The 24,844-nt window shown below is 42.9% G+C and overlaps 1 protein-coding gene across 16 annotated transcripts in view; it reads left to right on the top strand.

Annotated features, from left to right (window-relative positions):
* CADPS2 (calcium dependent secretion activator 2) overlaps positions 1-24,844 on the top strand; it is a 371,011-nt gene that overhangs the window by 67,961 nt on the left and 278,206 nt on the right. For all 16 annotated transcript variants that reach the window (XM_029073511.1, XM_029073500.1, XM_029073498.1 and 13 more), the window contains exon 2: positions 9,862-9,975. In XM_029073511.1, the coding sequence (XP_028929344.1) occupies positions 9,862-9,975 (114 nt within the window). The remainder of the gene's footprint in view (positions 1-9,861; positions 9,976-24,844) is intronic.

Genomic DNA, 24,844 nt, shown 5'->3' with positions numbered 1-24,844 from the left:
GAGTAACCACCATAATCTGAAGCCCACAAATCTAGCATTATTTCTGACTCCTCTCTCTCACCTTCAACCCCATATTCAGTCTGTCACCAAATCTTGTTAGTTTCCCTCCACAACATTCCCAGAATCATCCCCTTCCTCTGCATCCCAGTGGCCACTGCCCCTTGCCTCCCTTCCACACAGACTCTTCCCAGTGCCAGTCTTACCTGGACACCTACTGTATCTGTTTCCTCACTGGTCTTCCTGTTTCCAGGCCCTCTCTTCTCCAGTCCATACTTCACTCTGTTGCCTGAGTCATTTTTCTGATCATGGATGGGTGAGATGATGGAAGAAAGTGTCCTCCTCCACTTGTCTGCTGTGTGACCTTGGGAAGTCACTTCACTTCTCTGGGCCTCAGTTCCCTCATCTGTAAAATGGGGATTAAGACTGTGAGCCCCATATGGGACAGGGAGTGTGTCCAACCTGATCTGTAAAATGGGGATTAAGACTGTGAACCCCATGTGGGACAGAGACTGTGTCCAACCTGATGAACTTGTATCTATCACAGTGCTTAGAACAGTGCTTGACACATATTGCTTAACAAGTACCACAATTATTATTATTTATGCCCATGAGTTTGCAGTGTAGCCCCTGGAGAGTACTACAGTGCAGAATTCCCTTAATGCAGGATTGATAAGAATGCAATCCAGGAGAACTGGATATATACCCTGGAATTTACTGCAGGAAGTCCCTCCTCTTCTGTTAAAGGCAGTGGTGCAATGCTGCTTAGAATTGGATTCTGTTAATTCCCCCTTCCCCCCACCAGCATGGATTTGCTACCCAGCAGGAAAGCTGTAGTATTCCCATTAGGAAGAGTTTTGGATTGTGGGTAATGACCTCCAATCAACTGGACACAACTCTGAATTGACTTAGAAATCACTAATGTTAATTAAATCAGATTTTATTTCCACTAGAATTCTAGTGAAATTGAGTCTCTGCAAAATTAATACAGTTTAGCAGAAGTGTGGAAATTAAAGCCGGAACTTGCATGGTTTTCTCCTGTCTTTGATGACGGTCTCCCCAACCCTGCACTTCCTTCCGCCACACTGGACTGGATAAGAATATAGAAGGATGACAGAAAAAAGTTAGATTAGGGTAAGAGTTGTTGAATAAAAGAATTTAGCAAATTTTTTAAATATAAAAAGAATGCTTTGTGTTGGACATGCAGTGTCTGTGCTACTGAAAATTACTCGTGGAGACTTTTCCAGGGGGCAAAATCAGAAATTGGTTTTATAATCTTCAATGCCGTCTCTTCCAAGTATGTGGCTAAAAGTTGCTTCAGGCTGATAATTTTCAAGATAATAATTTGAGACCATTCCATTTATATTGATTAGAATTGGGTTTTGGCATCTAAATTCATGGTTGAAAACTATGTTAAGTTGTTTTAGCCTAATGAGTGTTTGGGGAGCCTAAGATTCGTTCTCATGGTCAAAATGAACAGATAGTCCCTCCAGCTCAGACTTGTGAGCCCCAGTTGGGATGGGAATTGTGTCCAACCAGCTATCTTGCATCCACCCAAGTGCTTAGTAAAGTGCTTGGCCCATAATAAGCCATGAAAAATACCATTATAATTATTATTATTATTAGGGCAAGGAAGCTGGTGTTCATTGGCTCCCTAATTTGTTATTGTCAAAATTGCCACATGGTGGCAGTATTTCAGAATATTTTTACTGTGCCCTTTGGAATACTGGAGTTTGAGGCTCTGTGTTCTGGACAATGTCGTTTGGAAAGAGTTTGGAGATTAAAACATCCACTGTTGTCTTTGTGAGTGAGGGCAAATCTCTTTGGGTTCTGTATAGTTGACTAGGCAAGATATCCAGAGAATGAGTGAAAATCACTTTCTCATGGAATGTGCTTACATTTGCAGCGTAGGATATTAGAAAAATGTGCTCTGTCCCCCAGAATCACTTGCCATCTAAAATTTAAGGCAAAATACTTTAAAAATACTTGGATTGCCTTAATGAGGATGTTGACTGAAGAGAATACATGATATATGAGATTCAAATTTTGGTGCCAAAGTGGTTAAGGTTAGACTTGGTTTCAGAGGCATTTGTAACAAGTTTACCTCTAAGGTAAGTGCCAGTGGACACTAGATGAGTCAGCCAGTGGTATTTATTGAGCTGCCTACTGTGTGCAGAGCACTGTAATATGAGTACAGTACAGCAGAGTTTATAGACACATCCTTTCCCACAAGGAGCTGACAGTTGGCTTTCTTCCTGGGCAGGGACATGCTTCCCTTCCTTACCCCCTCCTCTCCTCAAGAACCTTCCTCATCCATGCCGAGACCCTCCATAGGAGGCAAAGCCGGGATTCCCCAAAGCAACACCTTCCCCAGATAAAAATGTCCTACCAATGAGGAAAAGAAACGATTAGGGAGAAACCTCTATACATCTGATGGCATTGTTCAGCTGAGGATGTGGCTAAGAAAAACTAACTTCAAAGTTAGGCCTACCAGGATGAAAATAATTTCCTAATAGAAAACTCGTATGTAGTAATAAGTGTGTTCTCAATCTATAGAATAGCTTTCTTTTCTAAACTGTGTGGGCAAATGGAAAGAGCCCAGGCCGAGGAGTCGAAGGACTTGGCTTCTAATCCTGTCTCTACCACTTGGCTGCTGTATGACCTTTGAAAGTCACTTCTCTGTTCGTCAGTTCCCTCATCTGTAAAATGGGGATTAAGACTGTGAGTCCTATATGGGTAAGGGATTGTATCCAACTTGATTATCCTGTAACTACCCCTCTGCTTAGTCAGGGCCTGGTCCATAGTGAGTGCTTAATAAATACCATTAAAAAAGCACCTCTTCTTTCTCTCCTTTTAAGAAACCTTTGCTCCAAAATAAAGACAACTATACTCTCAGAGCTTCCATCACATCACAAGCACACACAGAAAAGAGGCGGCACAGTAAAGGCAAAGAATATCTTGTCAGGGTTCATTTTATTTGATTAATGACCTGAGCTGGCACTCATTGAAACCAGTAGTATTTCCTGAACACCTGCAGTATACCGAGCACTGAACTAGGCACGTTGGTGAGTATAAAAAGGGAGTAAGTCATGGCTATGCACTGGAGTGGCCTGGATTCTAGTAGGGGAAACAAGTAGACAGAAAGTGCATTGTGTCCCAGTGGACAGAGCACAAGCATGGGAGTCAGAAGGATCTGGGTTGTAATCCCAGCTCTGCCATGTTGTGCGGCACGTTTTGTTGTGCGATCTGGGGCGAGTCACTTAATTTCTCTGTGCCTCAGTTACCTCATCTGTAAAATGGGACTTAAGGTTGTAAGCCCTATGTAGGACAGGGACTGCGTCCTACTTGATGTACTTGTATTCACCCCCAGCACTTAGAACATTGCCTGGCACGTAGTAAGCACATAACTACCACAATTTTTATTATTATTATTAATAATAATGATAAAGTGTTTACATATATAGGGAGCAGGGGAAAAACCTAGGTAGAATTGATAACAGGACAAATTAATGCACACCTGAGTAAAGAAGTAGCATATGTATAGCAATTTATTATAAACGGGCTGTTGTGTTGACCTGATTTGAGGAAGTCGGGATTAGATGTGGAATGTCTCCAGGTGGAGGTGAGTTTTTCAAAGGATTTGAAAATGGGGAAGGACGTTTTCATGGCAGATTAGAAGGGAGAGTTTGTAGGCATGGGGAGGAGTTTGAACAAGGGGTTGGAGCAGGAGAGTTAAGAGTGAGGTCCATTTTTTTTAATAGTATCTGTTAAGCGCTTACTATGTGCCAGGCGTTGTTCTAAGTACTGGGGAAGATACAAGCTAATTGAGTTGGACACAGTCCCTGTCCCACATAGGGCTCACAGTCTTCATTCCCATTTTACAGATGAGAAAACTGAGGCACAGAGAAGTTAAGTGACCTGCCCTCAGTCACATAGCCAACGTGGTAGAGCTGGGATTAGAATCCAAGTCCTTTTGACGCCCAGGCCCATGCTCTGTCCAGTAGGCTGTGCTGGTTCCGTTGGAAGTGCGTAGTTCATTGCTCTTCCCCCAGTAAGCACTCGATATCATTGAGGAGCAAAGAACACGAGCTGGTTGTAGTGTGTGAAGAGAGCAGTTCTCTCCAGCCTGTAAACTGGTTGTGGGCAGGGAAAGTGTCTGCCAGCTCTATTGTATTGTACTCTCCCAAGCCCTTAGTACAGTGCTCTGCACACAATAAGTGCTCAATAAATACCTCTGATGGATAGATATAGAAAGGGAGGGATCTTATGGAGACCCTTGAAGGCAGTGGTCAGGAGTTTGGTACCGAAAGAAATGGGCAGCAGTTGAAGATATCTGAGGAGTATCGTGAGAGACCATTGAAACAGGCAGTTGTCACAAGGACCGTTTTCGCCATTCTTTGCATACTGATGATTGTGATTTAAGTCACGTGTATTAATGGAACAAGCTGTCCTGCCATTTGAAGTTCACAATCTGGATTTCTCACATCTCCTATACCCCAGAAGTGAAGATAAAGTTTGCTAGTGCATAATAAGCTGCTCTTCTTCATTGCACAGCGATATTAGTTTTTAAATCCCTGTGGTTGAATGGCCTCTTGTGGAACAAAGCACATTAAACATTTGCTTTTAAACGTCAGCAGTATTCCGGACCGAAAAAACAATATTGCTTTTCGGACGAAGAAAAACCTAAAGCAAACACTCAAGTCACCGATGTATGTGTTTGACTCTTTCACTGTTAATCTTCAGTAGAAAGAACATCCATTTCCTCAAACTCCATGAATACTTTATTGATATTGGGTAAATATGTCTTTGGGGATGTGAGACCTTTAAGTCGAAATGATTTTTTTTTTAATCATTCAAACATTTCATAAGATAAAATAATGACGTTCGAAGAAAGAGGGCTCGAAAGCTCTGTGTCACTGCAGGCTAAACGTGGTCTCTCTGTTTTCAGTCCTATACTTAAAGATTTGAAGTAGTTGTCGTATTGTTTTAATTGACATGTTTTAAAGCTCTGCCACTTTTCTGCTGTGTGACCTTAGGCAAGTCACTTAACTTCTCAGTGCCTCAGTTACTTCATATGTAAAATGGGGCTTAAGCTGTGAGCCCCATGATTAGCTTGTATCTACTCCAGTGCTTAGTACAGTGCTTGGCCCACAGTAAGTGCGTAACAAATACCATTAAAAACACATACGCACACACACCAGAAAATGGAGGGTTTGTCCTACTGCTGTATATCATAAGTGCTTAGTATCATCATCATTATTATTATTAGCCGTAACTATGCTGTAAGCATGCTAGTTTTTCTTCAAAAACGGCCCCCTTACGAAAAGCGGATGTCTCTCCATTTTAGGAGCCAGACTTGCTGAGGGCAGCACATTCTCTGTCTGGATTCGATATCTGGCAGTTTCCCAAATTCGATTTCATTTCTCTCATCATTTGACTGCCATTTAAAGGGGAAGCAGCAAGGGGGAGGACAGTGCAAATTCCCTTTGGCTGGTAGAACGGGTCTGGGAGTCAGAAGCACCTGGGTTCCAGTCTGGGCTCTGCCACTTTTATGTGATCTTGGGCAAGTCCCTTAACTTCTTGTGCCTCATTTACCTCATTTGTAAAATGAGGATTAAGACTGTGCGCCCCTTGTGGGACAAGGATTGTGTTCAACCTGATTAGCTTGTATCCATCCAGGTCCTTAGTTCAGTGCCTGGCACATAGTAAACGCTTTACAAGTATCATATAAAGGGTGGAAACGTCTCTTGCTTTTTTACTACTTGTTTTGAGAAGCAAGAACACGTCATCAAAGCCTCCACCACGCAAATGGCCCCCTAATGGTCTTTTAAAACTTGAATTCTTCATCTCCTAAAGTGGCTGATTACTGGATTATCCAACTGGCAAGAGATTTCCCAGAATCCTTTGGTACCTTATCTCAAGAGGATCGTTCAGCCCAGTCATGTGGAACCTGAGATGAGGCCAATGATGGACCCAGGATGAAATGAGAATCTTTATGGGTGTCACTGAGGTTTGGGAACTTTTTTTACCCCCAAAAAACTAGGTGAATACCCAAGTCTGTATTTTTAGGCCTGTGCAATGAAATTATTAATATTTCAGGGCCATCCATTGCTTTTGCTCTATTCATATTCCTCTGAAACTCTAGTTTGTGGCAAGTAGGTTCCTTTTTGATTGTGAATGAAAAGTCAAAACTGAGCATTGGTCTTTCCATTAATCTTCTGTGCATTTAAAAAAGCAACTGGAGTCACAGAGATTTGGGGGAGAAAATCTCAAACCAGTACATGGAAGCAGTTAGGTAAGATTATCACCAATCATCTACTCTTCTTCCTCTGAGTTTGACTGACTCTTGAAATAATTCCAACATTGTTGAATCTTGGTCCCTCCGAATCTGCTCTGAAACACCACTTCCATACTGAATGCTTGCCAACCTTTTTTTGTTTTGGACATCCTCAACTCAGGAGGAGCAATCAGTGGGAGGGAGGGGTGGTGGTCTATGGGAAAGGGTACAAGAAGGGGCTCATTTTGTTGTGCCGTCATCATCAATTTAAAAGGGCATGATCAATCAATAGAATTAATTGAGCGTTATGTTCAGAGCTCTGTACTAAGCGCTTGGAAGAGTACAACAGAATTAGCAGACACATTCCCTGCCAGTAACGAGTTTGCAATCAAATACCCAACTGTGGTGCTTGCCCATAGACAGGAAGATAGTTGTGGGCAGGGAATGTCTTGTTTATTGTTGTATCGTACTCTCCCAAGTGCTTAGTGCTCTGCAAACAGTAAGCATGCAGTAAACACGATTGAATGAGTTAGTCACTAAAATCAAATAATCAAATATGGAGGGCCCTTCTAATTAGGGAATTTTCCCCAGGGATTCTTTGGGTGGAGGAGGTTGATGCCCAGTTTGGACGTCTCTGGTTTGAGGAACTGTTGGGAGCTCCCTGACTGTGGCTCCAGCTTGGGCAGACATGAAATGGTGCCCACAAATGTTAGGCATATCTATTTCAAAGCTGTTAGTTTATATCTTACAAGGTGAAATCATTCAATCAATGGAATTGAATGACCGCTTACTGTGTGGAGAGCATCATACTTTGCATTTGGGAGAGTACAGTCCAACAGAGTTGGTAGATACATTCCCTGCTCATAAAGAGCTTACAGTCTAGAGAGGAAGATAGACATTAAAATGTTAGAGGTATGAACATAAGTCCTATGGGGCTATGGGTGGGGTGAATATCAAGTGCTTTGATTTGTACATTCCAAGCGCTTAGTACAGTGCTCTGCATATAGTAAGCGCTCAATAAATACTATTCAATGAATAATCCAAGTTCAGGGGTGAAACAAAAGGGAGAAGAAGTAGGAGAGATGAAAGGTAAGTTGGGGAAGGCCTCTTGGAGATGTGATTTTAATAAGGCTTTAAAAGTGGAGAGAGTGATGGTCTGCTGTTAGTGAAAGAGGTGGGAGTCCCAGGCCAGAGGAAGGACTGGGCAAGGCTTCAACAATGAGATAGATGAGACTGAGGTACAGCCAGCACAGTGATGTTAGAGAAGTGAAGTAGGTAGACTGGGTTGTAGTATACTTATTGCTCATTTTACAGAGTGTGGTTTTAGAGCCCACATGGACTCTATTGATGCCTTTCTACTTGTTTTGTTTTGTTGTCTGTCTCCTCCCTTCTAGACTGTGAGCCCGTTGTTGTGTAGGAATTGTCTCTCTCTGTTGCCAAATTGTACTTTTAAGCACGTAGTGCAGTTCTCTGCACACAGTAAGTGCTCAATAAATACTATTGGATGAATGAATAGTAGGAAATCAGTGAGTTGAGGTTGGGGGGATGTCTTCAGGCCTTTCCCATTTTAGAAAGCACATTCCACTTCTTTTTTTAATGCTTGGGTAGACACAAGATGTTCTCAAAGATGTTTAGATGGGCTAAATCTTACCAATGGCCACCCTGCAGGTCGTGGCAGGGCTAAGGTGAGAGCCATGGTATCTGGCCATATCCCCCACCCCCCACCTCCCTTGGTGAGGGTATGTCTGTGGCCTTTAGTGGTGAGATTCTGAGTCTGCCAATGCAGAGAGCCGGTGCCAGCCGAACCAAGGGCAAAGGGCAAACAAAGGGCAGTTTGCCTGGGCTACCACCCTCCAGCAAGCACTTGACAGCATCTCCATCGCTCTCCTTTCCCACTCATCTCCCACCCTCTGCCGTTCCAGGACAGATGGGAAGTGGTGGGGGAAGCTGAGGAGGGCGGTGAGGAGGGGACACCTAAATGTATGTGACGCGTCCAGTCTCAGGAGTCAAAATCAGCCGTTATGTTGGGACCACACCGGTCCCTGAGGCGGACAGGTCAGTTCAGTCTGGTGTCAACCCCCCAGAGACACCCTGAGGAGAGGTAGGGCAGAGACCCCTTCACTTCCACCTCCCCAGAGCCCCACAACTGCAGCCATCGCCCCATCCTGCTGCTGGAAGGCAGCTCTGTTGCCACTTAGAGGAGAGGGAGGTCCTGCTGTCACCTCCCCAAACACCAGTGGATTAAGCGGCACAAGGAAGCCACCCCTCACCCTCTCCTCGTGTCCAGTGAAATATTTTTTACGTGACCAATTTTAGCTGAATTTTTCAAGTCATCTATGGCCTGGAAAGACAGTTGTCAACCCACCGTGGGTATACAGCTCAGTGATCTCCAAGTCATGAGTCAAAGATCTTTGGGAAATATTTTTGAATAAAAAAGGAAAAAAAATCAAGTCAGTAAAAATATGAAGCTCTGGTTGCATTTTTAATCTTAACTAGTAGTCCTGTCTCTGGATGTTTGTTTTTTTTTTCCTGAAGAACAAAGAGCAGTTTGATTTAAGAAGGTCTTAGCTTCCTTTCAGAAGCATTTGATAGAGAAGACAGTTTCTAAAGCGATTTTGTTGCTTATTCATGTGTATTTGTGATGAACGTTGATGTGTGCAGATGACAGTAAGGTAAAATCCCTTTTAAAGCAAGCCTCAGTGTTTTGTTTTTTTTGGTTTTGTTGTTTCCTTCATCTTGAATTTCTTCCTTTCCTTGTTAAACCTGCCACAAATGCTAATAATAGTAATAATAAGTGCAGTCAATCAATTCTATTTATTGAGCACTGAGTGCCTAAAATTGTACTAACTGCTAGATCAGTACTCTACAGTAGGAATACATATACCTTGTCCACAAGAAGTTAGCAGTCTAGAGGGACAGACAGACTTTAACATAAATTAGGGATATGCACACAAGTGCTGTGGAGCTGAGGGTGGGGTGAGTTTCAAGTGCTTAAAGGGTACAGATCGAAATGTATGGGCAATGCAGCATAGAGAGGAAATAGGGGAAATGAGTGCTTAGGTGGGAAAGGCTTCTTGGAGGAGATGTGATTTTGTAAGGCTTAGAAGGTAGGGAGAGTGGTGGTCTATGAAAGAGGGATGGGAGTTCCAGGCCAGATAGAGGACATGGGCTAGAGGTCTGTGGTGAGATGAGCGAGATCGAGGTACAGTGAGCAGGTTAGTGTTTGAGGAGCAAAGTGCATCGCTAAACACTTATTGTGTGCCAAATGTTGTACTAAGCACTGGGTTAAGATACAAGGTAGTCAGGTTAGATGCAGTCCCTCTCCCATTTAGGGCTCACAATCTATGAAGAAGGGTGTAGGATTTTATCTCCATTTTGGAGATGAGGAAAATGAGGCACAGAGAAGTGGAGTGACTTGCCCAGGGTCACACAGCAAGCAGGTGGCTGGAGCCATGATTAAACCCAGATCCTATGATTCCTAGGCCCATGTTCTTTCCAATAGGCCATGCTACTTCTCAGATACTACTCTTTGAAGTCTTGCTCTGTGGCTGTTATGGCGAACTAAGCTCTGTTTTCCTTGCTCGCAGCTCAATAAACACCAACTGCAGATACTGAAGGATCGCTTCCAGGCCTTTCTCAATGGGGACACGCAGATCGTCGCTGATGAAGCATTTTGCAACGCGGTCCGCAGCTACTATGAGGCAAGTTCAATACGCAGCTTGGAGTTCTGGGCGATTTTAACTCTTTTAGGGCATCGTCTGTTTTCTATGTAGTCACGGATGTGATAGCTGTTAGAAGCTACGGGCGATGAGTCGCGAACCTCCTGAGAGCTATTTTGCAATTTAAAACCTTTAATTCCACAGACTGGATAGGAGAGATAAACAGAATTGGAAACTCTCCACATCTTTTGAGAAGGAAAGTTGCAAACAATCTTCTGGCAGTAATTGATATAGCTGAGTACAGCTATCTTTATGCCCACATGTCTCTAAATGATCCCATTTTAATCAGGGTTTCAGCCGTAAATTACCATCTTGAGCCATTTTGTCCCCCGGCTTAGTAAGATATAAGGGCATTAAGTCATTTCCTGGGGATAAATTGCATCCTCCCTCCTGGAGGAATAATAGTGCAGAGAAAGACTTGTCAAGACCCTTGAGTCAAGATTGTGACTCACCACGAAACCTCCCTGGAGGTCCAACAACCACTGACTGTCCCACATGCCGTTTCATCGCTTGAGTGAGTTCCCTGTGGAACTTGGTTTGGGAGAGTTTTCCCGGACATGTCCGATCCATAAGTCACTGGAGAATGTGTTCCTTCTCAAATGTAGCTCAATAGCCCTTGTAAAAAGTCTTTATCTCTTTGTTCCTTTTCCAGTCAGCCTCCAACCATTTTTCAGATGTCTGCCGCTCCCTTTTTCCCCTCACAAACAGCTCATCTCTTGGTGGTAGTAGTAATAATGGTATTTATTGAGGACCTAGGGGTGTGCAGTGCTCCATTCTAAGTGCTTGTCTGCTCCAGCCCATTTGTTTGCACGCAGCCCTTTCAAAACTGCTCAGGAGCATAAAGAAGTCTTAAGATCTTGGTTCAAATTCTGCAAAAGGCTTTTCAAGTAGAGTTTCACTTTGCTTATCTCCTTTCTGTTCCCAATCTGCTCTGCCGTTTTTCTTTGAATGTAATGATTATGGGTTTTTTTCCCCTCCTACAGTCATATAGCATGCAATTGTCTTAGTCCTGTGAGTATTCTTGGTTTTATATTTCTCAGGCAGTTTGAGCTCAATTTGGATTCCAATGTTCCCTTTTGCAGTTTAACCATCTAGGGTTTAGGAAAATGTTTCTTATAACACCTGTTGCAAACAGCATCTTATGCTGGACTGATGAGAGTCCCTGGTTAATCCTTTAGGCTCAGTATCAATCAATCAGAGGTATTTATTGAGGGCTTACAGTGTGTGGAGTACTATCCTGAGCACTTCAGACTGCACTAAACACTTCTGATAAATCTTGGAAGTAGCAGGTATACCCCTCCTGAAAAGTAAGTCCTCGGGAATCATAGTCCGGAATAAAGTATCTTTTCTCATTCCCTTCTGTGTTACTCAGTCCCACAGCACTTATGAACATATCTTTATTTATTTATTTATTTATTTATTTATTTATTTATTTATTTATTTATGTTAATGTATGTCTTCTCCCCAAGACTCTAAGCTTGTTGTGGGCAGGGAATGTGTCTGTTATACTGTTACACTCTCCCAAGTGCCCTGCACTGCGTGCTCAATATGCTGTCTACACGCTCAAAACACGCTCTACATATTATGCACTCAATAAATACATTGATTTATTAACCTAATTTGCACCTCATGGGTTGGGAATATGATGGATGTCAACTGACCAAATCTCTTCTCAATCCTTTTCTCACTACATTTTAATAATAATGATGATAATAATAATTGTGGTATTTGTTAATTGCTTATTATGTGCCAGGCACTGTTGTAAGCACTGGGGTTAATCCCAGAAATATTACTTTGAGGGACTACTGACAGGGTGTGTAACTACATAGGTTGTGCTTACCCTGTATCATTAGGCCTGCAGCCAACTGGTTTGCTGTTGATCTGTTGCTTAGTATCCCTGCTGCATCCTGAACTTTAATAACGTCGATTAATCAGGCCGGGAGCCTCAGACTATGCTTCTTTCCCCTCAAAGTACTCGGCAAAGAATATGTAAAATTGCAATACTTCCCGAGAGGACCCTTTACATTTATCTCTGGATTTTCATCCCCCGAATCCAAGCCCCAGCTCAATCTTTTTATGTTATTTACCATGCCCAGCACAGTGTGGGAGTTGGCTATGCATTAAAAATTATTTATAGTAAATGACTGATGCAAGGCTATGAACCCAGTGGGTGCCGCGTAAATATTAATAGGAAGGATCTGGTTAGATGGTCTCTGTATTCACTGTGATCATTATTCTTGGTTTTGCGCCTTTTGTTTAGAAGGAATCTTGTTATTATGGGTTTGTGCAGACGGGATTCCTCTCCCTCCCATGCAGGATATAACCCTTGCCCTCGGCCAAAATAAAGGTAGGTTTGAGGATGTAGCTGCTTCAGTGCTTAGTACAGTGCCTGGCACATAGCAGGTGCTTAACAAATGCCATTTAATAGTAGTAGTAGTATTAGTGCCAGCTGGATACATATCTTTAACTCTTTGTGGGCAGGGATCACTTATACTCATTCTTTCTATTATACTCCAGTACTACTACTACTACTACTACTAATAATAATAATGTTGGTATTTGTTAAGCACTTACTATGTGCCGAGCACTGTTCTAAGCACTGGGGTAGACATAGGGGAATCAGGTTGTCCCACATGGGGCTCACAGTCTTAATCCCCATTTTACAGATGAGGGAACTGAGGCACAGAGAAGTTAAGTGACTTGCCCACAGTCACACAGCCAACAAGTGGCAGAGCTGGGATTCGAACTCATGAGCCCTGACTGCAAAGCCCATGCTCTTTCCACTGAGCCGCGCTGCTTCTCCGCACAGTGCTCTGCACACAACAAATACCCCATACATACCATGATAGATTGATTCGGACTATTGTTAAATGGTATTCTCCCAAGTGCTTAGTACAGTGCTTTGTGCTTAGTACAGTGCTTTGCACCCAGAAAGTGCTCAATAAATATGATTGAATGAATGAATGAACTCTGTGACTCAGTGAATGAAATAAATGAAAGTGGCATCTTAGGAGTCCTGAGTACCTGCATGCCGGCCTGGGCATTCCTACTCGGGGCCCGACAGCAGTCCCTTTCTCCTACATGACAGCAGGGGCCAGGTGAGGTGAGCTAGACTCGAGACTGTAAGCTCATTGTGGCAGGGAATGTCTCTGCTTGTTATATTGTACTCTCCCAAGTGCTTGTTACAGTGCTCTGCACACGGTAAGTACTCATAAATACACATTGAAAGCAGTGTGGCCAGAACAGACTTGGGAGTTAGAAGGACCTGAGTAGTAATCCCAGGTCCATGACTTGTCTGCTGTGGGACCTTGGGCAAGTCACTTCACTTCTCTGTGCCTCAGTTACCTCATCTGTAATATGGGGATTAAGACTGTGAGTCCCGAGTAGAACAGGGACTGTTCCACCCTGATTGATTTGTATTTACCCCAGTGCTTAGAGTGGTGCTTGACATATAGTAAGCGCTTAACAATTACCTTAATAATAATAGCAATTATAATAATAATTAGACTGTACATTCCTCAAGGGCAGAGACCACATCTTTCAGTTCCACTGCACATTTCCCAAGTGCCTAGTACAGTGTTGTATACAGAGCAGGTGTTCAGTGAAGGTTACCTAGTTCGATGTGATGAACTATGGCCTCAAATCTGTGCCGTAACATATAACTACTTTGCCAGTTTCTCCTGTAATAAGCTCTCTGTTTCTAGAAATGAGTGGCTGGGTTGTTTTTTGTTTTTGTTGTGTTGTTGTTGTTTTTTTACCACAGAACAACAAATAGATTTCACAGTCCCAAAAGTGGTGGTCAGTCACTTGTTCCAATCCTAGGTGTTTATGTTTAGGATCTGAATGCTTCTGAATAAAACACGAGGTAACATTCTTCCAAAAGTTGTAGGTCTCATCCTTGGTGCGTAATCTGACTGAATTCATGCTTCTGAACAAGATTCAACAACAGCCATTTCCTCCTTCAGATTCTTATCACTGACATATTAGCCTATCACTCTTGCATGTGTTAGCTTCCAGGCAATAGTTATTATCAGTAAGGATTGATTGAACACCATCATCCTCTCCATGCCTGGGTCCTGCGGAGAGCACAGTTACACTTTGGCTTGGCCTAGTGGCATTGTAATATATGTAGCTTGTAGCGAGTACATGATGATTGGCATCATTATCATTGTTATTGCATTTGCTCCATGCTTTATTTGTGCAGCGCACTCTCTGAAGTGCTGAGGAAAGGCCCAAGGATAATCATCCATGGTTTCAGAAGATCTTCCAGTGTAAAAAGAGAGGACCCGATGATGGACAGCTGAAGAAAAATTAGCTTGATAAATGCAGCCAAAACTGTAAATTATCAATACAGTTCATGACGATAACATTGGGACCTCCAGGATTTTGCTTTTAGAGGAAGTCTTCAGGCTCCTCACCATTGGCTTCAAAGCACTCAATCACCTTGCCCGCACCCCCAACCTCACTACTCTCTTACTACAATCCAGAGCACACACTTCACTCTTCTAATGCTAACCTCACTGAACCTTGATCTCGTCTATCTTGACACCACCCTTTCGCCCATGTCCTGCCTCTGGCCTGGAACACTCTCACCCCTCATATCTGACAGACAGTTGACTCTCCCCCTCTTCAAAGCCTTACTGAAGGCACATCTCCTCTAGAGGCCTTCCCTGACTAAACCCTCCTTTCTTTTTTTCTCTCTCTTCTGTGTCACCCTGATCTGCTCCCTTTATTCATTCCCCCCCCCCACTCCCACAGCACTTATGTCCATATCTGTAATTTATTTATTTTAATATCTATCTCCTCCTCATTGTAGTCTCATTGTGGACAGGGAATGTGTCTGTTATATTGTATTCTCCCAAGTGCTTAATACAGTGTTCTGCACAAAGAAAATGCTCAATAAATACAGTTGACTGACACATTCCAGTGGGGCCATTCCCTAGTCAAGTAATCATGACTTCTCCATGGCTCCTCCAGGAGTTCTGTGCTTCCAACTCCTCCCTGTCCCACTAGAACCTGGTAACACTCACCTTTCCTCTGCCCCCACCCTTCCCTCACTGGGACCCCAAAGTTCAAATGTGGCAGAAGCCTAACATTGCTTCAGTTCATGGTCATTTGCAAGGATACCCAACTCTGATCGCAGTGAAAAGTGAGCAATCTTCATTGGAGGCTTCGACTGCACTGCCAAAGGATTTCTCTCTGCTTGACTGCTGGGCGATTTCTTCAGTAACCATGGCTTCCACGAGGGGATGTCAAATTAGCATGATGTTAAGGCTCCCATCAATTCACACCGATAGCTGGTTTCCATGCAGGTAACCAGGAGATAGCCTACTGAAACCAAGCTCTGACTTTTGTTAGTTCTGGTTATCGTTTTCACTTGCTTCGTTGGTCGATTTGGTATGAAAATGTCCTCTTTTCCTCATCTCGAGGAGGTGAATTCAGGTCTGGGGATGGAGTGGGATGGGGAGATCCTAAGGGAAAGTTATGGTATGTTTTTCCACTCAGAGTGGGATGGAGGTTTTTTTCCAGTCAACTTATCAGTCATTTTTCTCAAAAGAGGAACTATTTCCCTTCATGAAACCAGATCAGCAAAAATGCATTTTGGAGGGTGGCATTAAAGGAGCTCTGTTTTCAAGTGGAACACTCTCTTATACTGGCCTGCAAAAGGCACCATGAGGGTTTTCACTTTGCCATGCAACCTAGACAAAAGCGCCACCAGGGAGAATCCATGAATCGATAGAGGATGAGATCAGTAGTCTCCTAAGAGAAAAATGGTTAATTTGTGATGTAGAGCTGCCTTTTCTAGCCTTCTCTTGTGACCTTCATTGTTGCCTCCCCATTGCCCAAGGCCCGTTCATCCAATGCAGCTGACCTTCTTGTTCCATCACAAAGCTGTGGGGAACTGTCTGATTGGAAAGATGGACCTGAGGGAAGAGGAGGGAATTGGAGAAGATGGAGGATGGATTGGGGATTAGTCAACCAATGTTATTTACTGAGCATTTTGCGTATGCAAAGCACTGAATTAAACGCTTGGGAGAGTACAATACAGTTGAGTTGGTAGTAGGTAGATACGTGCTTACAATCTACAGGGAGAGAGAGACGTTAAAATAAATTGCAGATAAGGGAGAAAGTATAAGAATATGTACATAAGGCCTGTGGGGCTGGGGTGAGTGAGAATCAAATTGCTTTAGGAGTTCATAGTCGACACAGAGGGGAAGGTGGGTAAGAGAAATGAGGGCTCAGTCAGGGAAGACCTCTTGGAAGAGATATGATTCCCTGCAACGTTCTAGGAATGTTGGGGCTATAGGTGAATTTACTCCTGCACCCATTCAGTGGTATTCCGGGAATGAGGGGAGAGAGAACTCACACGCCACTGGACAGACAGAGGTCTTGGGCTCAGGGGACAGGGGAAGCAGTGTGGCACAGTAGAAAGAGCCCGGGTTTGGGAGTCAGAGATCATGGGTTCAAATCCTGGCTCCGCTGCTTGCCAGCTGTGAGACTTTGGGCAAGTCACTTAACTTCTCTGTGCCTCAGTTACCTCATCTGTAAAATGGGGATTAAAACTGTGAGCCCCACGTGGAACATCCTGATCACCTTATATCCCCCAGTGCTTAGAACAGTGCTTTGCACATAGTAAGCTCTTGACAAATACCACCATTTATTTTATTTTATGGAGACTGTGACGCGAAGAGTAGAACCAGCCATCTTACCATCTAAGGGGAAACGACTGAACAGACCTGTTCAGGAGTTTCTTCTTGATAGCTTCAACTATTCCTTTGGTACTTTTAATAATGCTTTTCCATTCTTAGGATTGATATTTACCTTGTATGTGAAATTAATTTTTGTCATTTGGATTCGAAGGAAAAAAATTATCTTCATTTTAATATTTTGATTGAACTTTTTGATAGGGTTTTATTTTGCAATATAAAGCTTTACATCTTCCATCCCAAGAGGCTTGTGACCTGTCAAAATCCCTTTTAAACTTGGAAGTAATGCCATGAACACCTCCCCCCTCCCTTTTTTTTCTTAGAGGATTGATAATCACTGAGTAAACCACGATAGGCAGCTGTGGTGCAGGAGAGGATGAAAAAAGGTCAGCACATTTGTGGCTGAAATCCAAGAGCTGGTAATGAGAAGTGAGGTTTTAAATTTGCATTGATCTCTCTAGATCACATTTTATTTGCTAGATTTGCTATTAACTGCAGCCGAGAACAAATTCATATAGCTTCGAAGTGCTTTCTCCCCTCCCGCCCCCTCTGGTAGATGTGCTGGAGGAATCTGGAAAGAACTGTACATGATTTCGTTTTCTATTGTCCTTCTTGCCCCCGGCTGGGATTTTTTTGTTTTAGGTGTTTCAATCGTTATTTATTGAGCACTTACTGTGGGCAGAGCCCTGTACTAAGTGCTTGGTATATAGTCCAGTATAACAATAAACAGACACATTCCTGCCCCGAGTGAGCTTTATAGTTTAGGGGGGTGACAGACATTAAAACCAATAAATTACAGATGTCTGTGTGGGTAGGGAACTTCGGGGGCCAAGGGGAAAGGAAGAGGTTGTGGGGGAGAGACAGAAACCTACCGCTAGATTAGGTAATGAGACACCTGAATTGGAAACTCAATTCCTAACAACCTGGTGCTCTCCATGGGATTCACAGGGTTGGTGTGCCTACCTCTCTTCCTTGGAGCAGGGAGTAGAGCTATTACCACTATATCGATCAGGGAAGAAACTCCTTAACCTGAAAAATCTCTCTCCTCCAAAAGTTATTAGCATAGTTTCATTTGGTTTTATTTTTATTTTGTTATGCAGTCCACTTTAAGTTAAAGGAGCGTTGCTTTGAACAACTATACTAAGCTAACTGCTCCATTAAGCAAACTGCTTGGGAGGCTAATGGTATTTTGCATCAGAATTTTCCACCCAACTCTGGACTCAAATCTTTCCCCATTAACTTGAGGCCAGCTCTAAAGGAGCCAAGTGTATCCCACCCCATTTCCGTCCCTCACTGCGTCAGCCTAAAATTTGGAGAATGTGGAGTACTTGCTGAATAAGTCATTTATAAGGCCAGTTATAAAGTTCAGCCCTGGAAATGAGTTTTAAAGTGTATCTCATTTAGGCTCATCTGCCTGAAGACTTTTCTATTTGCTTCCCTTTTTTTTTTCTTTTCAAAAGATAAGCTTCCAACCCTGAGTGCGGAGCTCTGCCCACAGTAGGTGCTCAATATATACTATTCATTGACTTCAGATGAGTTTGAGGAGACAATTGTGTCTGGCAGGGCTCTTTAGAAGCCTTTTACTGTGGTATTTAATGTTTCATACAGTGAACTGGGTGACAGCATTAGAGTTAAATAAGAAAATATTCTGGCCTGCATAATACAAAGTCCAGGTAAATCTCATTTGACTGGGCCAGCCGGAAGCTTGGAAAAACCTTTAACCAGAGCTCAGGGTCACTGTCCTGCTCCTGCACTCTTATTTCCTTTCTTGTTAAATTGTAAACTCCTTGAGGGTAAGTTTTCATTTGTAGTCCCCAGAGTATTTAATGCCTGCTTCTCCCACCATTGTGGACAAGGAACTGGTCTACCAACTCTGTTGAATAGTACTCTTCTGGAAGCTTGGTACAGTGCTGTGCACACAGTAAACACTCAATAAATATGATTGACCAACCGAGTACTCTGTACATAGTAAGCACTCAATAAATATGATTGATTGATTCATCCCTTATCACAATGGACACCAGGAGTGGAGGGTGATAAGCTAAGATGATAGAAGCCGCTCTCTTTGTTTTATGTGCTTGGGAGAGTACAGTGAAACAGAGTTAGTGGATACATCCCCTGCTCACAAGGAGCTTAGAAGAGGAGGCAGACATTAATATAAATTATGGCTATGTACAGAAGTGCTATGGGGCAACATAATGACTGACATTGAAATCTTGGGCATTTCTATTGAAAATGTGAGGGTTTTTTAAAACCTTTGGTGAATATTCTTAGACGTCTTTTTTTTTATGTTCTTGGTTTTACTGCTCTGTAGTGTGAAATATAACACTTATGTCCAAATACTTTGTTGGGTGTAATAAAATATTACTGTGCTTTCACTGACGCAGATATTCTCTTGATTTTTTTTAATGTTCTTTGACTCTGAGGAGCTATAGGACTCAACACATATCTTCTGGATAATGTTTATCTCATTCATTCCACTGAGCATTGATTAAGTGCCCAGTGAATACGTGATGGCACACTAGGAAAGATAAAATTAGCAAGAAAGTGTGCCACATTCCCTCAAAACATATCGCTTATTTCACCTGAAGAGGGTTGATGGTAGATTGTCCTCTGAGGAAGAACATGCTGGTAGCTAGCTGTTTTTTGTGCTCCAGTTCATTCATTCAATTGTATTTATTGAGGGCTTACTATGTGCAGAGCACTGTACTAAGTGCTTGGGAAGTACAATTTGGCAACAGATAGAGACAATCCCTACAACAATGGGCTCACAGTCTAGAAGGGGAAGACAGACAACAAAACAAAATAAGTAGACAGGCATCACTACCATCAAAATAGATAAACAGAACCATAGATAAATGAACATCATTAATAACAGTTCTGTGATGGGGCCACCCAAATTCATTTACATTTATGTGGAAGTGGCTCTTTGCACTCTCCAATAGTTCATTCTAACTATTTAGGAAGTTTTTCAAATATCTTCTATCAGTGCCATGTACCTGCAGATGTTTCTGGTAGCCTACAGGACCATAAACCCTGGGCCTTTCAGCAAGAGAAGCATTGGTGCAGCTGCAGTGGGTGGATTCTTCATGTCCCTCAGTGTGGGCTAAGGACCCGCGAGGCCCCAATGAGGCGGCTTTGCAAAGAGAGATATGCATCAAGCATGAATGGGGAGCTTGATTATTTGATGAGGAGTAGTGTAGCCTAGTGGAAAGAGCATAGGTCTGGAAGTCAGAGGACCTGGCTTCTAATCCTGGCTCTGCTGCTTGTCTGCTGGGTGACTTTGGTCAAGTCACTTAGCTTCTCTGTGCCTCAGTTAACTCATCCATAAAATGAGAATTGACTGTGAGCCCCATGTGGGGTAGCTTTTATCTACCCCCCAGTGCTTGGTAATATGCACTTAAGAAATATCACACACAAAAAAATCCTGCCCCCATTCAGTTTATAACTTAACATGTGAACCAGGCATAATATGATTTACTGGTAGGAGGGAAAATGCCTGGAAAGAGTTACATGTGGATGAATAGGTGGTAAAATAATAGAATATGTAAGTCAATACTTATTTGAATTGCTGTGTGTTACTGTAAGTGTGAAACTGTGGAGGTGGAGTGAAAATGACGACTTGGGGAGAAGAAAAATAATTAGGGCAGACTTCCTGGAGAATAAGGGATTTCAAAAGAGTTGGAGAGCTGTGGTCTGGTGGATTTGAAGAGGGAGGGAGTTTCAGGGAGGAGGAGGAGGTGTGAACAAGGGGTTGCATATGAGAGAGACAAAAACAAGGCACAGGAAGTAGGTTAGCTAGAGAGGAGAGCTGGGATGTAATGGAAGAAGACAGTGGATAAATAGTGGGGAGAGAGGTGAAGAGCATCTTATAGCCAATAGTCAGGAGCTTCCGCTCAACATAGAGAGATGCGTAAGCATTCAAGGATTTTGAGGAATGGGGAAGTGTGAGAAGAGAGGAGTTTTAGAAAAATGAACCAGGCAGCAGAGTAAAATATGGGCTGGCGACAGGGAGACCGTAGAAGAGCCTGTTTAGTCAGGCATATTGTTCGTTGTCCCAACAACACAACATAATTGGGGGGGTTTGGAAAACCTGAGGGGAGAATTACCAGTTCCAAGGACAGCAATCCGGAGAGGGGTGGCTCTCCTTAAGGAAAGGATTTATAAAGATCGGATTCCAAGGTGCAGGCTTGGAAAGAGTCAGGCCTAGTATGGGTGAAGTCATCGATTCAGCAAAGGTCTACTATTGTGTAAACCAAATGGAAGGAGAGATTGGTTATGTATGGGTCTTTTTAGCCACGCTCAGACATGTGGATTACTGACAGTAGTTATTTTTGAAACTTTATAAATTCACATATTTATTCACATGAATGTCTGTCTCCCCCTCTAGATTACTAAGCTCTTTGTGAGCAGGGAACATGTCTGCTGATTCTGTTGTATTGCACTCTCCCAAGCTCTTAGTACAGGATTCTGCACATAGTAAGTGCTCAATAAATGTCATTGATTGGTTGATGTGTGTGTTTGTATTGATATATAGAGAGAGAGAAATACTAAGCAAATAACCTCTGCCGGACAATGTGGCTCTTCATTCTTTTGGTTGATGCTGTATAGGGTGAGTTATTGTTTACGTTGTAGTTAGCTTTGTATTTTGGAATTCCTGGCACCAACTCAGATGGAATCAATTCTGAAGGGGATGTTTGAGTTTTTTGCTCTCATTGCAGTCCCCATTAGACATCAGTAAACATCGTAGAACTAGATTTTGAGCAGCAGTCTTGCCAACAGAAACATCAGAGATTCTTGTAACAGTCTACTTAGCTTTCGAACCTGAGATGCAGTGATTGAACTGTGTCAGGAAAATCCCATCTGTCCTCATCAGCTAGTCTACACATATTCATTTTCCACCTTAGTGAATGCCAGCCAGAAATTAGAATGCGAGATGAGAAAACTAATGTGTTAGGATAATTGAATAGCCAAGTAAGTATTTTTCCGCCTAATGGTTTTAGAGCTATGGGGAAAATTCTTCGAACTTATCCCAGGTGGGTTCTTAATTTTGAGGTACAAACAGCAGCAGGTGAAAGCCAAGGTAGGAAGGGGGAAGTTTGCAATGTCTAAATGCTTCACATTTAGCTGTGCCTCCAGATTCAGAGTGATTCTGAAAGGTGCCTTCTCTCCTAGGCTGTTCTGGCATTTTCTTTCTTTCTGCACCAAGATACGAAAGCTGCTTATTACTCTGTCGGTTCCGATGTAACTTTCAAGTGAGATGGCTGAGCAGCCTTTTAGCAAGAGACAGCTAAGCTGGCTCTCCCGATATTTAGGTTCTGGACGAGAAGGTGCATACTTGGGTGTCTCTTTCCCGTTCCATACTTTTTAACACTAATGAATTATCATGCCTGGAAACTCTGGGTCTCTGCTCGAATACCACGCTGAGAATTCAGGAAAACCGAGAGTCTTATTCTGCAGAAATCTTGCCAAATCAAGAAGTCCAGAGCCTAACGTTTTCTTTTGTTTCCATATCTGGAGGGGCTGAATTCAGATAGGTTTATAATGGCTTGAGAAGCATTTCAAAAAACCTCCTCCTCCTCCTACCCTGATTTTTAGGCACAGAGTTTAAATACGAAAGGTTATTTTCCAGATGCTTGTCTTTTCAAGTATGCCAATCAGTATATATCCTAATTCCATTGCTACAAAAGCCCTATCCCGAAACATCATTTCAGAGCCTTTTACGTGCAAAGTAGGCAGTTGCTTTGGTTTAAATGGTTCCAACTGATCAGGATTCTGTCCACGTTTAGCTAGGTAATAAGGTTGTCTTCCTGGTAGTGTTAATGCCCTGCTATTGCCGAGGAAACAGCTGACATATTTAAAGTGGCATCAGTTCAGTTTTTCATTAATTGTAAGGAACTCCAGTATTACTGCCTCCTCTCTTGATGAGTTATCGATCAAAGATATTTATTGAGAATTTCCTATGTGCAGAGCACTATACAAGCACTTCGGAGATTACAACACAATAGTTGGTTGACATATCTGTCAACAGAGGAGGAGACAGGCATTAAATTACAAAGAGGGGAAATGGGAGAGCATAAAGATATTTACATAAATGTTGTGGGGTTGGGGATGGCGTGAGTGTTGAAGTTCTTAAGGAGTACACAATGCAGAAGTGAGGGCTTAGTTGGGGAAGGCCTCTTGAAGATGTGATTTTTATTAGAGCTCTGAAGGTGGGGTGAGTGATGGTGTGTTGGATATGAAGGAGGAGGGAGTTCCAGTCCAGAGGAAGGACATGAGCCAAGGGGTCAGCAGTGGGATAGACGAGATCAAAACCCAGTGAGTAGTTTGGCATTAAAGGAGCAAAGTGTGCAGGATGGGTCGTAGATCATCGAGGTCAGATGGAGGGAGAGAGCTGATTAAGTGCCTTAAGGCAAATAGGAGTTTCAGTTTGGTGCAGAGTTATTGTTCTCTTTCCCTTTTATTTTGCAATTTACGTTTCCAATTCAGGCAGGAACCTTATTGGAACCATCAAATATGCTCTCTCTCTTGGTTTTTGCTGTGTGTGATAAAGCAGTAACAGACTGGCAGTTTAGCCCATACCCCATTGTGAATACAACATTTTTTATTTGTCATCTACTTATCCTGTGAGACAGGACAGGGGCTATGTTCAAGCTGATTAGCTTGTTGTGAACAGGAAGTGTGTCTGTTTATTGTTCTATTGTAATAATGTTGGTATTTGTTAAGCGCTTACTATGTGCCGAGCACTGTTCTAAGCGCTGGGGTAGACACAAGGGCATCAGGTGGTCCCTCGTGGGGCTCACAGTTTTAATCCCCATTTTACAGATGGGGTAACTGAGGCACCGAGAAGTTAAGTGACTTGCCCAAAGTCACACAGCTGACAAGTGGCCGATCCGGGATTTGAACCCATGACCTCTGACTCCAAAGCCCGTGCTCTTTCCACTGAGCCACGCTGCTTGTACTCTCCCAAGAGCTTAGTACAGTGCTCTGCACACAGTAAGTGCTCAATAAATATGATTAAATGAATAGTATCTACCCCAGCAATTAGTACAGTGCTTGGCACATAGTAAGCGTTTAACAAATGCCATTATTATTATGGAGAGAGAAGGATCATGGCTTAGGTTGTGTTCCTAGCTTAATCAATCAATCAGTGGTATTTGAATGCTTACTGTGTGCAGAGCACTGTACTAAGCACTTGGGAAAGTACAATACAATAGAGATGGTAGGCACAATCCCTACCCACAGAAAACACACAATCTACAAGGAGCCTTACACTGTGCAAGGTTTGGGGCCTAGCAGTGTGGAGTAGTTGAAGCACAAGTATTTATTGAGCACATCCTGAGGGTTACACACTGTACTTTTTTCCCTTGGAAGCCGAACACACGTTTCCTGCCCTCGAAGAGTCTATAACTTAACAGGGCATTCTGATTCTCTAGAGTAAATTGGAGCCAACCTCAAAGAGGGAGTGAGGGTCTTTTAAATGAGTCCTGGGAAAAACTCCATGTATCAAACAAAGGCCCAGATTTGTCCCAGTTCTGCTAAGTGGGGAAGTTGGGTGGGGGTGGGGTGGGGTGGGGGGCGGCTGTGTACTAGAGTGTGATGCTGGTTGAATTAAGAAGAGGAAACATTTCAAGAAAGTCAAGGGGATTAAATGGGATGGGAGATAGCAAGAGATCCTTTTCTTCCCACTGCCCCCAGATTGGCATCATTTGAAAATCAAACTCCTCCAGGTAGTTCTAGAGAAGCAGCATGGCATAGTGCAAAGAGCATGGGCCTAGTTGTCAGAGGACCCAATTTCTAATCCCAGTTTTGCCACTTGCCTGCCTTTGTAACCTTGGACAAATCAGTAACTTCTCTTTGTCAGTTTCCTCATCTGTAAAATGAGGATTAAATTCCTCTTCTTCCTCCTGTTTAAGTCTATGAGTCCCACATGGGACAAAGACTGTGTCTGCCCTCAAGCTATTTCACAAACTCAGTTTAGGACCACAGACAGCCAACAAGCTTGAAAATTGACATTGTCTCCCAAATTGCACCTGGGAAATTCAGCCCTAATCCAAGATTTTTATTGGAAGCAAAACTAAGATTTGCCATCAGATTCTGCTGTATAGGCAACATACTGCCCAGTGATACACAAGTATGTAAAA

Source organism: Ornithorhynchus anatinus, chromosome 10 (assembly GCF_004115215.2).
Source record: "Ornithorhynchus anatinus isolate Pmale09 chromosome 10, mOrnAna1.pri.v4, whole genome shotgun sequence".
NCBI lineage: Eukaryota > Metazoa > Chordata > Mammalia > Monotremata > Ornithorhynchidae > Ornithorhynchus > Ornithorhynchus anatinus.
Note: the sequence above shows the minus strand (reverse complement) of the source record. Positions and strands in the feature narration are given on the sequence as shown.